Here is a 14,266-nt window from a genome sequence, read left to right as displayed (position 1 = left end):
ATCATGCAAGTACGCCTTTATGACTATTGACACATACAAACGGAGACATTGCCCATGTTCACAGCCATAAATATGCATATAGCACATAAATATGGTGTTTTATTTATTTATCTTGTACTTGTCTGAGGAAACAGCTTAGAAAAAAGACTGAGAGATTTAACATGTCAAGCTGTGATGTGTGTCCCACCGTTTGATAGAGATAGACTTCCACGCTTCCTAAATGGTGTACCTGTGTTGTATTTTGTTCATGAGATATACACACACACACACACACAGGAAATAGTGTGGGAAGACTACGAAGTGGTGAATGGTGGTGAGTGGGCAGAGGAATTGTTAAACGTAGTAACAAATAACTTGATGACACAGTGGGTGAGATCACCAACAAGGTGCAGGGGACAGGATGTTGCAGCGAGGTTGGATTTGGTATTTACCAGGGGCATCTTCCTAAAAGAGGAAATTGAACATGAATGTCCCTAGGGGAAAAGCGACCATGATGTCCTAAGTTTTGAGCTGGATACAGAATTAAGCACGAATAAGATTGTGGAGCACAGGGAGGAAAAATTAAATTATGTAGGGCAAATTATAACCATATAAGAGAGTTCTTTAATGAAATTGACTGGTCTGTGGTATACCAGGAAGGGATATGCAATTGAAATACGATAAATTTATGGATTTATATAACTCTGCTGTGAAAAGTTTGTGCCATATCACAGAAAGAGGACTTTAAATAATAAACAGTGGTTTAATAGAAATTGTGAAGAAGCAAAAAGAACAAAGAAAAGGCATGGAAGAAACTTAAGAAAAACAGTGATGTATTATCAAGAGAAGTCTACAAAACAGCAAGGAATAGATATGTTGAAGTAAGGAGAACAGCACAGAAGGAATATGAACAGAGAGTGGTGGAAAACTGTGATAGTGACCCAAAATGTTTTACAAATTCATAAATGGAAAACTAAATAAAAGGGAGGCAATAGAAAAGGTAAAAAATGGGGAAGAAGTATATGAGGATGCTAGAGATATAGCTGAAATTTTGAACGACAACTTTTGCAAAGTGTTTACAAAGGAGGAGCATTTTATGGGAGGAAGGCCTACGGAAATAAAGCAAATGCAGAACATTATGGTTACTAAAGAAGATGTAAGGAAAATTATAAGCAATCTGGATATTAATAAATCAATGGGGCCTGATGGCATATCTGGGAGGTTGCTAAAGAATGTAAGGATCAATTGTTGAACCCATATTTGATATTGTGGAAACCTCCATACGAACAGGAATAGTCCCGAAAGAGTGGAAAAGAGCTGACATTGTGCCTATATATAAGAATGGTAGTAGAATGGAACCGCTAAATTATAGACCAGTATCGTTGACTAGTATATTGTGCAAGGTATGTGAAGAAGTAATTAAAGCTAAGTGGAGTGAGTATCTAGAAAGTGAAAACATTCTGAGTGAAAGGCAGTTTGGTTTCAGAAAAGGAAGATCGTGCGTATCCAATTTATTATGTTTTTATTCAAGAGTGACTGACATACTACAACATAGAGAGGGATGGGTGGATGCTATCTACCTGGACTTGAGAAAGGCCTTTGATAAAGTACCACACAATAGACTGATGTGGAAACTAAAGAAGATTGGAGGAGTAAATGATAAACTAGCAAAATGGATGGAAAATTACTTAGTGGGAAGAGAAATGAGAACAGTGGTGAGAGGAAGGAAGTCTGAGTGGAAGAAGGTAACCAGTGGAGTTCCACAAGGGTCAGTGCTTGGTCCCATCATGTTTTTTATTTATGTTAATGATATGCCAGTAGGAATTGACAGATACATGAACATGTTTGCGGACGATACTAAAATTATGAGGAGAGTAAAGAATGTGGAAGATTGTTACAAGTTACAGGAAGATCTTGATAAAATATGAGTGGGTAAAGAGTGGCAGATGGAATTTAATATAGACAAGAGCCATGTTATGAAAATGGGAAGAAGTAGATACAGACCAAACAGGGATTACAGGCTGGGTGATGAGAAAATTAAATAGACCAATGAGGAGAAGGACTTAGGAGTAACTGTGCAAAACACTTTGTCACCGGAGAAACACATTAACAAGATATTTGGGAAAACATATAACATGCTTCAAAATATTGGTCTTGCATTCCACTACCTAGATGAAGGAATGATGAAGAAGATATTATGCACCTTAATAAGACCCCAGTTAGAATATGCAGCTTGCGTCTGGTCACCGCATATGAAGAAAAATGTGAAGAAGGTGGAAAGGGTACAGAGGCTGGCAACAAGGACTCAGGGAGTTAGACTATGAGGAAAGACTGAGTGAACTGGGGCTGACCACATTAGAAGAGAGAAGAACAAGAGGAGACATGATAACTATGTATAAATTGGTGAACAAGATTGACATATTGGACAGAGAGTTGATAAAGGTGACCACAAGTAATCATCTCCGAGGACATGGAAAAAAACTAATAAAAGACATCTGTCTAAATGACGTGAGAAAATACAGTTTCCCGCATCGTAGTACTGATAAGTGGAATAAACTGAGCAGTGATGATCGTTGATGCGGTGTGTGTCAATCAGATGAAAGAGAGATATGACAGGAGTGGACAAGGAGGCAGGACACAGAGAGCTTAGCTCAGGCCCTGTAATACACAAATAGGTAAATAGAAATAGGTAAATACACACACACACAATGAAGAACTAGTGTCTGCAACGACTGTGCATACTTTTAAAGTAAGATTGGATAAGTGTAGATATGGAGACGGGGCCACACAGCATAAAGCCCACACACACACACAAAACTACAACTAGGTAAATACACACATCTAAATGATGTGAGAAAGTACAGTTTCCCGCATCGTAGTATTGATAAGTGGAATAAACTGAGCAGTGATGTCGTTGACGCAGTATGTGTCAATCAGATGAAAGAGAGATATGACAGGAGGGGACAAGGAGACAGGACACAGAGAGCTTAGCTCGGGCCCTGTAATACACAAATAGGTAAATACAAATAAGTAAATACACACACACACACGGGGGTGGGGGTGTCCATCTACAAGTGTAGCCTCTGGTTTGTGTTGAGTAGAGTAGAGTGTAGTGAATCCCTTGTGTGTGGTGCCAGAGGGTGCTTCAGTTCCCGCTGGGTGAGGATTGGTGTGGCCTTGAAAAAAAAGTACAGGTTTATTACGTGGAAAGGCAGAAAACATGCTATTTTAGTGGTCTCTCGTATTGATTTATTTAATTTTAGTATATTTTGTTTAGTTATTTTAGCCACAGAAAAAAGGAAAGAATCCTTGACAGAGGTCCAGAATTGTGATCTTGTATAATAAAATGTAGTATCTGTCTGTCTGTCTGTGTGTCTGCTTTTTTACAGAAAAACCATTGAAATGATTGTGATGAAGTTTGGTATGGGGTCCCTCTTGATCTGGAGAGTGACAGGCTGTTTTAACTATTTCCAACCCAAAATATTAGCTTAATTAGGAAGATTTGTCACTGTAACCCAATTCTTGATGTTGAGGCTGTACTGTGACACTTCAATGGCGCTAAGCATTCATTGTTAGCGTGGATTGTTTCTGTAGTGGGGAGAGGGATAAAGGGAGCATTCATTGTTGGTTCGGACTTGAATCCTAGACACACCATCTGTCTGTCTGTCCGTGTGTGTGTTCACTAGAAAAGACATTGAAGTGCTTGTGATGCAATGTGGTATGTGGTTCGGCCTTGATTCAGGCAGCGCTGGGCATTAGGGCAGTGTGATGGGTAGATAGGAAGCTTCTGTTTTGTTAGGTTGTGATTATCTATTTTGTTTGTCTGTCTTGATTTGGTCTATTTTATTTTACTTTGATTGATTGATTGATTGATTTTATTTATATTTGTTTACTTTTTATTTTATTATTCTTTTTTTTTTCATCTAGGAGAGGAAATTTGGCCAAGGGCAACAAAAACTAGTAAACAAAAATGCTCACTTAGATGCCAGTTCTTAAGCAGGTCCAAGAGAGTTAGCCAAAGAAAAGAGGTAATGTCTTCAAACCTCTTCCTTAAATGAATTTAGCTCATATGAAGTTGGAAATACAGAAGCAGGCAGGGAGTTCCAGAGTTTACAGAGAAAGGGATGAATGATTGAAAGTACTGGTTAACTCTTGCATTAGGGAGGTGGACAGAATAGGGATGAGAGAAAGAAAGTCTTGAGCAACGAGGCCACAGGAGGAGGGGGGAGGCATGCAGTTAGCAAGATCAGAAGAGAAGTTAGCATGAAAATAGCTGCATTGTGGCAGTGAGAAAGAGTCTGAAGAAAGTCAGTCAGATGAGAGAAGTTGATAAGATGAAAAGCTCTTGGTTCCACTGTATCTAACAAAACAATGTGAATGGACAACCCCTCCTCCCACTGCCATACATGTGAAGAGTGCTCCATACGCTCCATACCAGGGTGGACAAGATTTTAGGATGAAAATTGTATTGTATTGAGTTTGGAGTTTTTTTTTTTTTTTTTTTTTTTTTTTACCTTGATTTTTACTTGTAATTGGTCTACAAAGGGGAAGGTTCTTTATTGAGCCAATCTATCCAGTGTTGTATGAAGGCAGAATACATACTGTCTTAATTTAATTCTGAATTTTTTTATTTATTTATTTTTTCTTTTATTTCTCTATTTTATTTATTTATTTGTAGTCAAACTGAAAAAGGAAATATTCTGTGATGGATACTGCTTGTGTACTAGAGAGGCAGAAAATCTGCCATTTTATTAAAATCTGGTAATAAAAACTTTATTTGATTTTAATTAATCTGTAAAAGGAACAAAATCCTTCTTTGACAAGCCTGAAGGTGGAATGTCATGGAAGGCACAAAATGCTGCTTTATGATGGTATGAAGTTTTCTTTGTATTATTTGTTGTGATTTTTCTTGATTTTACTGCAGTTAGTAGCTATGCAGGTGTGCCAAAATTAATCAAATTATAAAAATTTTTGCACTTGACATCATCATTCTGTGTGAGGTGAAAGTATCTGAAAGTGACTCATTCCTAGACTCTGCTTCTTCATTGGGAAACATGTTGCAGGAAGGCATATACCTTCACACACTGCTTTGCTTGACATGCTTGCAGTGCTGACTTCATCACTGTGTCTATTTAATTGCTGGAAGATGTGTTCTTTTATGTGATCTCCATTTGTCACCTGTCCTTGTATATATTAATGGCAGACCTGAGAGAGAGAGAGAGAGAGAGAGAGAGAGAGAGAGAGTGCTACATTTTCAATTTTTGTGGGTTAGAAATATTGTTTATGTCCTTTGTTGCTGTCTTGGGTACCCTTTCTGTGAGTCCAAGTAATAACCAGTTTTGGGGGTTTAAATATTGTCTGTGTTCTGTTGCTGTCCTGAGTAGCCTTCCGTAAGTCCATCAACAACCAGGAGCTGACGTCACTTGTCTCCCTGGTGCCTGGTGTCTGGTGCCTGGTGTCTGGCAGCTGTGCCATAGTTAAGGTTGAGTGTTGTTTGTGTGATGTTCCCACAACTTTAGCAGCAATGGAGTTAGCTTAGCTTGATGTGAGAAGATTTTATCTGTCTGAATAGCTTAAGACTTTCCATGTTCAGTGTGATATGAATAATTGTTGGTAGTGTGGTGTGTGCTAATACGTGTAATGTTGAGTAAGCCAGGTGTCCTCTGCAGGTGAGGCTCAACACAGGCTGTCAAGAGACCAGTAGGGAAGGATGCACTAGGAGTGGCATGAGTATGGCTGCCTCAGCTAAGATACACTGCTGCCCTTACTGTGCGTACTCCACCTCAGTCACTACTAATCTAAAGAATCACATGCGCACACACACTAAGGAAAAACCTTTCTCCTGCACCCACTGCCCTTACCGTGCCATAACCAAACAGACCCTGGAGGATCACATTAAGACCCACACAGGGGAGAGGCCTTTCTCGTGTCCCTACTGTCCCTACACAGCCATCTCCAAAAAGAGACTTAAAAGACATGCCCTCAAACACACCACAGTACCATTTGACCTTTAGGAAAACAAGTCTTATTGTATTCTGCTCTCTCTCTCTCTCTCTCTCTCTCTCTCTCTCTCTCTCTCTCTCTCTCTCTCTCTCTCTCTCTCTCTCTCTCTCTCTCTCTCTCTCTCTCTCTCTCTCTCTCTCTCTCTCTCTCTCTCTCTCTCTCTCTCTCTCTCTCTCTCTCTCTCTCTCTCTCTCTCTCTCTCTCTGATTACAATACATGTTTCTTTATGCCTTTAGAAGAATGTTTAATACATATTACATATTGTAGTATATATTTGCTAATTTCTCAATTTTTTCAAGATCTCAGTGTTATCTGTTTGTTGAAGTTTCATAATGCATTAAGACAATAAATAGGTGCAGTAGTGGTGAACAGTAGAGCCAGTGAACCGTTGCCTCCAGTGTGTATCAGCAGTGTTGGGAGAGGTGAAAGAATAGTTGTGCACATTAAGCACCTTTTGAGGCTACCATAGACTATTATCTGACAAAATAATTGCCATAATTGCACTCACTAAGATTGTGATGAAAAAAACAAGTCTTAATTTTCAACACTAAGAGATGACAAATGTTACTGGAAGAGTTTCAAGAGTTAGTAGGATGAAGGAAGAGGAAAGCAGTGGTGTGCTGTACATGTGATGTCCAAGGTGTTGATACCAAAGTGGAAAAAAGAAAAAAAAAAAAAAAAATATATATATATATATATATATATATATATATATATATATATATATATATATATATATATATATATATATATATATATGAAGAGAGTCAAGTGTATGAATCAGTAGTGGTTAGCAAACTAAAGTATGAATCAGCAGGCTCTTAGTGTGACTTGTTGCCAGATTATGAGTGTGCAGCCTGCTTAGCTGTCTTTGCTTTACTTTGCTCTGCTGCTTTAGTGATACTAATGTGTAATGGGGAAACACTGGGAGATGAACTGTGATAACTCATAAGCTGCAGTAAGTACTGTGGAGTAAGTGATTCTGTGGCCTGCCAACACGGTGGAAGACTTGCTTCGCCGTGCCAGTACTCGGTGTAGCACAGCTGTCATTCTTGCTGTGGTTTTTGTTCAGAGAGAGGGAGAGTGATATAAAGATCAGTCCAGAACTATGGATCTTATAAGATAACATTGATGAGTAATTAGCAACTCAAAAGTGAAATGTTATGCTGTTGATGAATAGTAACCAGGAACTCAAAAGTGAGATGTTGATACAGTATGTATTGATGAATAATTAGGAACTTGAAAGTGAAATGTCAGGAACTATTTTAGAGACATCACAGAAACAAAACTAGATTTATCAGATGCTTTTGTCATTAACAAAATAACACATACATTCATAGGTGGCGTCATTGCAGGAAATTATGGATGTCGATGACAGTGTTGAGTTATCAGTTAACCAATAATTATTTTTCCCAGTTTAGCAATTCATGAATATTGCCAATGCTTCTGGTTCAAAACTAGCAATATAATCAATAAATTTAGTTTTTGGAGCATGAACATGTTGAAAATTTTAACTTTCAAAATCAAATGTAGGTATTTTATGTCAATAGTGCAGGTGTTCCCTGAGCTATGATTGGGTTAAGTTTCTGAAAATGCAACCATAGAGTGAACATTATTGTAGCAAACTTAAGATGGAATAGGAAAAATAGGGATGTGTTCCAAGACTTTAATGTGTGCCCCATAAAACCCATAAAAGTCATGAAATATCATATGTAAGTACAGTTGTTGTCTCAAGTAATAAAGCAAATGTTCCATAGATAAGATAAATTCAAGAATAAAGCAATAAGATAAAAATTAATAATAGTAACTTTTTTTTATTTAATCTCACTGTGGTGTTATCTATAACTGTCCCTCTGGGGCTGGAGGACCACTTCCCCACTGTCCTCTCCCAGACTCATAAACATTGTCACAATGTGTATAATTTAATTTTCTTTTATTATTATTATTATTATTATTATTATTATTATTATTATTGTTATTGTCATTATTATTATTATTGTCTTTATTATTGTTATTATTATTGTTGTTGTTGCTATCATTCTTGTTATTGTTATTATTACTGTTGCTATTTCTATACATGGTGCCTCATGCCTTTGTATCCAAGATCATTCTCACTTTCCATCGCAGCCGTTCACTATAGAAGACTGCGAAACACTGGCGCTGTAGAGTCACACAATGGTCAATCACTCCCTGGTGATGGGGGCACACAGTGTTCCTAAGGGCACTCCAGGGGTTGGAATAACACCAAACATTGTAAAACGGCTGCAGTGTAATGAGAGATTGTTGCTGCACTGGGGTTATTGTGTCCCACGGAGGCTGGCTAGTGACTGACTATGATGCCGCAATTGATCTCACAAGTGAAATAATGAAGAGAAACGTAATAAATATAACAAATAAATGATAAATGATCTTGAAAATTATAATGATAATACAAAAGAATGAACTCACTATGTATACATGGATACATACGTACTAACATACCTAAACATGTGGAGTGACTGAGTCCACACTCCGGCGATCATAAAAGTGAAGTATTGTATCGTAGTGAATTGTGTCGTGGGGAATACCTGAACTTTTCATTAGTGAAGAGACAGGTCAAAATAAGGTGGAAATAAAGTTTCGAATTTATTAATCTTTAATCTAGAATATCAATATCATTATCACTAGTATCATAATTTTGGACATATTGGTTACTGGTTGTCAGCGGATAAACTTTTTGCCAGTTATTGATTGTCAGGTTATTGTTTACAATGTACTGGGTTATTGTGATAAACTTTTTTGTTATCACTCCCAGCTATGCACAGATTGAGGGTGATGCAAAGAAGTTGCCTGGTGAAGTGGGAGTGTGGTAGAATGACAGTCCAGGAAAGAGAAACAATATTGTGACAGCACAGAGAGAAAATCTAGAATTGATTCATATGAGTGAAGAATAGATGGGTGTTTGTTGAGGGAAAGTAGCAGATGTTAGTAATGATAGTGGTGAAATTTTCTTCATTGCCAAGCATCTCTCTGCTAAAAAAGGAGAAAGTGTGATTACACTTCCGAAATGGTTATAACACTCCAATGTTACATATTTGAAACCTAAGAAAATAAGGAATATTATATGTACTAGTACAGTGTTTGTAGTATTACAGAAATTTTTGCTACTGTAAGGTGTTCATAATATCTATTACGTATATGGAGAACTTATTAATCCTGCAGTTAGTGTTGAGTGTTCATGTTAGTGAAATGTATTGATTCAGTGCAATTAAACCAGTATTGTTGAAAGATGTGTTTATTAACTTTTGTATGTTCCTACTCAATCGTAATGTACCGTTCATATATTTATCTCTGTAAAAGTCACTCTGTATTGCAGTAATTGTTTGCTGGCTTATGAAAGTACATTATGAAAAGAAATTTGTGTTTTATCTCCCAATAGCCTACACACAAAAGTTCCAAAATTGTTACCAAATTCATATGCAAAGTACATTTTACAGAAACTAAGATATGATGTTTGTTAGTGTGTGTGTGTGTGTGTGTGTGTGTGTGTGTGTGTGTGTGTGTGTGTGTGTGTGTGTGTGATTCACTCAGTGTGGGTTACTTGGTGGACTTGTGATCAGCTGTCAGTTACGGATCTCTCGCACAACACACACATTTTCCTCTACTGCAAGTAGACAGTATCAGATCTCTACTCTGTAAAAATATTAGAAGTCTGAGTGGGTGTGCAAAGCCCAGTCTGCCCACTGAGAAGCAAAGGTGTTACCGCTGAGATAAACAGCAGCATGTTTATCACCGTCACTTCAAAGCGTCACCTGCAGCGCCAGTGTTTGCCCTGTGTGGCAGCGCTCTTCACCACACTCCAGCTGGTCACGCTGCAACTGTTGTGCAGAGAGGGGAGGTACATGACTTGTCAGAGCCCAGTGATGGTTGTGCCTTCATAAGATGAAGTCTCACTGGTTACTCAGTATGTGGTACTGTATTGTAATATTTTCTTGTGTTGTGTGTGGTGCCAGCAATGGACCACAGCACACTACCTCCAGTGGCCCAGCTTGGGACATCTGAGTACCATTACACTTTTCTGAAATGAATGGATAGTAATGCAATTTGCATTATATTCTGTCAGTTATACTTGAAAATTATCAGCTACAAATGATACAGTAAAATTATGAAATGGATTGTCATCTAAAGTACTGTCCCCTCATCACCTGTGGCCGTTTCTTTTGTGTGTTTCTACATGTTGATGGAATTTGTTGAGTGTGTGGCAATGAAGATGAAGAGGAAAACACTGATGAGGATTTCCTTCACTTCAGTGAGAACAAGTCTTTGAGAGTGAGGGAAGGAATGAGTGAGTCATGACATGCCTCAGGAAGAGACTTGATGGTTTGATGCACATTGCTGTTCATGCACCAGCACAGTAATGAGGCTTGGTGCTTCAGAACTATTCCAGCCTGGTAATACATGGAATTTGATAACATAAGTATGTAACTCAAAACTCTTTTCACCTAACATCTGAGATTTATGTGATCTTTTTGGTGTTGCAATGTGTTGGTGATGCCTGAGTGTGCACATCAGTGCACCTCAGTGCTCTGTGGTGTGAGGAGCAGTGGTGAAGTGAGAGGCTGTGATGCTTTGCTTTATATTGTGTGTTTCAACATGTTATTGCAAAGGTGGTGGTGGTCACTGTACTCTGTCATGCCTCGCCAAACAAGAGTAAATGAAACAGTTGCATTGTTGGTGTGTTCTAGTCATACATAAACAATTATTAGTACAGTAATTTTGTGTTTTATACTTCTAGAATCAGTAACCTAATATGAAATATGAAACTTGATCTTTGAATATGTACATAATTACAGGATAAAAGTCAGCACATGGAATATTATTATGGGAAATGATTCACTACAAGTGTGCATGTCATGAAATGCTTCATTGAATGAGTCAATATTTCACATTGTCCTTGGAATGGCTAGTGATGATGACATCCTCTGCAGGAAGGGGTGGAGAGTGAGAAGCAGGAGATGGGCAAGAAGGGCAGACCTCGAGTGCAGGTGGGCCACACCTCCGCCTCCAAGCAGCACATGTGTCCCTACTGTCCCTACTCCACCCGTGTCACTACCAACCTCAGGAACCACATGCGCACTCACACCAAAGAGAAGCCGTTTGCTTGCCCTGAGTGTCCGTACCGCTCCACCACTAAAGACCACCTCACCAAACACATGTGCACACACACCGGAGAGCGGCCGTTTGCCTGCCCACACTGCCCTTACCGAACCGTTCAGAAAGGAACCCTCAAGAACCATATATTTTCTCACCACAAGATACCGCCAGATTCCTTATAGACTGCCAGATTCTTTTTAGATTACTGCCTTGGCTTTTTGAAGCATTTATTAAAGCACTGCTTTTCAGCTTGCAAATCACTAACTTGCTTTGTGTGGTGGGTGATTTTTTTGTTTATCATTTTGGTGGAAGGAATTGCATTTGCTTGGGAAAAGAAAGGCTTATTTCTTCATGGAAAAAGAAAATCTGCTTTTTATTATTATTATTATTATTTTTTTTTTTAATTAATTAATTTATTTATTTTTAGATGAGCATTGGAATCACTTGAGAGAAAGGAAGAGAAAGATTTCATTCATGACTTTTACTGTGAATATAACATGAGTGTAACTCTTCAGAAAGTAACTATTACTTGTTGTGACTAATGTTGGTGGTGGGTAACAAACAGATAGGTAGTCTTAACTTGTGAGTGCAATGGCTAGTATAGACAATATGTACTGTATACACTCTCTCTCTCTCTCTCTCTCTCTCTCTCTCTCTCTCTCTCTCTCTCTCTCTCTCTCTCTCTCTCTCTCTCTCTCTCTCTCTCTCTCTCTCTCTCTCTCTCTCTCTCTCTCTCTCTCTCTCAATGCTGGTAGTGTTGGTAGTGTAGCTTGGTCCCTGCATGCATGTGTGTGTGTGTGTGTGTGTGTGTGTGTGTGTGTGTGTGTGTGTGTGTGTGTGTGTGTGTGTGTGTGTGTTCTTACGGTAAGGCCTATAGCGCCTGTAGGCACACTTGAAGAGTGTATGGGAAGCGCTGTTCAGCTTCCGCCCATTAGTGGCGCAGGCAATTTTATTTATAGTGGTACCCATATCACTGCCCAAGCTCATCTTGAGTGTAACCACCTTGAACCTGGCATCATGGTGACATGTAGGTAACTTTAAACCACTCGACAAATGGCAAAGTGTTTTAAGGCTGTACGTGGTGGGATTCAAACCTACGCGTGGACGTCTGCCCGATCCCACGCTCACCACCTTATCCACTACGCCACCGCCTCCCAGTGTGTGTGTGAAAAGTGACACAGCTGATAGGAAAGTAAAGGTGTGTTTACTCACAGAGTTTACTCACAGTGTTTGGAGGTAAGTGAGAGGATAGGTGCATGTAAGGCTGAATATCCAGCTAATAGAATAAGTTTGTAATATCTTAAGATTATTTAGCTTAGCTCCAGTTCCTGTACATATTGAAGGCCAAGGAAAAGCTTTGCAAGAAAGAGAAGCACTGCATTGCTATCAGTATTGGACGGAATGAGAGGAAGAAGAGAGTGCTGGTATGAAAATCTTTGGGGTGGCTCAAGTTCTAATGATGATAAAGCCAAATGAACAGGTGTCTTAAGCCATAGGATGCAAGCAGTGGAAGATGGCTGAGTGAAAGGTACAGGACAGCTAGTCATGCATGGCTCAAGGAGGTTGTAGTTATGGCAGCGAACAGAGGATCACCTGATAGGAGTGAGATAGTGAGAGGAGTGGAGTATACAGTAGATGCTTTACTGAGGTGTGAGAGGAAGAGAACTTGTGAAATGGAAAGGTGGGAGTATTAGAACATTTGAATACCACAATGCTCTCACCTTCCCTTTAAAGATTTGCATGAGAGACAGATAGAGACTAGAGCAAGTAGAGGTGCTGTTGTGGTAACCTTCCCAAAGAGGGGTAAACACCAGATATCTGACCAGATAGCTGAGAGAGGCTAGTATTTATAAATGTGATTCTAGAATGTAAGGATTTCACTACAATCATTTGTGGTGAAAGAAAAGTGATAAGATTTCATTGGGATGCGATGAAAAACATTATGCTTGGGAGAGGAGGAGGAGGAGGAGGAGGTAGTGGCCCTGGATCTGTGTGATGGAATAATGATCTCTCACATAATTGTTAGGTGACAAAAGCATGATCTTCACACAAAGCTCAAAGTTCAACGTTTTTTGTGTGAAAGTCTGACGAGAAAATTGTTGTGTGTTGCTGCAAAGTTGGTGTGTGCAACAAGACGCTGTGAAACTTTGTGCTCTTGCCATGTAGAGCTTTTATTTTTGTGTCATGATAATGTTGAAGTGACAGTCTTGTAACTTCACACAAAAATTGACCAAATAATGGAAGGCAGAGTGAATCGTGTATTTCTGTCTAGAAGTGAGCGTATTGATATTATTCAGCAAATCACACACAAAACAAAAACAAATGATCAATTAAAGAACTTTTTTGTTTTGCTTAATGATTTCTTATTGGGTTTGTATGAAGGTAATCACAAAATGATGATTTGATTTATGGAGTTATTCATTTGAGGATTATTTGATGTATGTAGTTAAAGATTTAAGTTTGGGAACAAACATGAGTAAGAGTATTATTATAAAAATGATTTGAAATAAAAGTATTTAAACTTTTTGCAATCATGTGTCAACTTATGGCTAACACATGATATATATTTCTCAGAACATTTAAAGAGAGTTGTTGATGTATTTACCTAGTTGTATTTACCTAGTTGTAGTTTTACAGGGCCTGGGCTTTATGCTCGTGTGGCCCCGTCTCCATATCTACACTTATCCAATCTTACTTTAAATGTATGCACACTCGTTGCAGACACTACTTCTTCATTTAAACTGTTCCACGTCTCAATACATCTTTGCGATAAACTATATTTTTTTAACATCTCTCAGACATCTTCCTTTTCTCAGCTTTTTACTATGCGATCTTGTGCTTCGGATGTCATATTCTTCTCTCAGGATCAGTTTCTCATTATCCACTTGGTCCATTCCGTTGATCAGTTTATAAACTTGTATCAGGTCTCCTCTCTCCTTCTTTGTTCCAGGGTTGGTAGATCCATAGCCTTTAGTCTCTCCTCATATGTCATCCCTTCAAATTCTGGAACCATTCTTGTAGCCATTTTTTGTAGTCTCTCCAATTTCCTTATGTGTTTCTTTTTATGAGGGGTCCACACTACTCCTGCATATTCCAATCTGGGTCTTATTATAGTACTTATCAATTTCTTCATCATTTCTTTGTCCATGTA

The 14,266-nt window shown here is 38.6% G+C and overlaps 1 protein-coding gene across 11 annotated transcripts in view; it reads left to right on the top strand.

The window, feature by feature from the left end:
• The window catches only part of LOC123505887 (B-cell lymphoma/leukemia 11A-like), a 55,681-nt gene that overhangs the window by 30,152 nt on the left and 11,263 nt on the right, over positions 1–14,266 (top strand). For 3 of the 11 annotated variants that reach the window (XM_045257712.1, XM_045257713.1, XM_045257714.1), the window contains one exon: positions 1–90. This exon is cut by the window's left edge and continues 1,595 nt beyond it. The exons of 6 other annotated variants lie outside the window; for them this stretch is intronic. Coding sequence is in view for 2 of the 5 variants with exons in the window: in XM_045257719.1 (XP_045113654.1) it covers positions 10,950–11,297 (348 nt within the window). In the remaining 3 variants the exon portion in view is untranslated. Of the gene's footprint in view, positions 91–5,648; positions 6,072–10,949; positions 11,758–14,266 lie in introns of those variants that run through there. 2 more of the 11 variants (XM_045257719.1, XM_045257720.1) reach the window with 2 other exon arrangements.

Source organism: Portunus trituberculatus, chromosome 18 (genome assembly GCF_017591435.1).
Source record: "Portunus trituberculatus isolate SZX2019 chromosome 18, ASM1759143v1, whole genome shotgun sequence".
Classification (NCBI taxonomy): Eukaryota; Metazoa; Arthropoda; class Malacostraca; order Decapoda; family Portunidae; genus Portunus; species Portunus trituberculatus.
The sequence above is the reverse complement of the archived record's forward strand: the minus strand, read 5'-3'. Positions and strand labels throughout refer to the sequence as shown.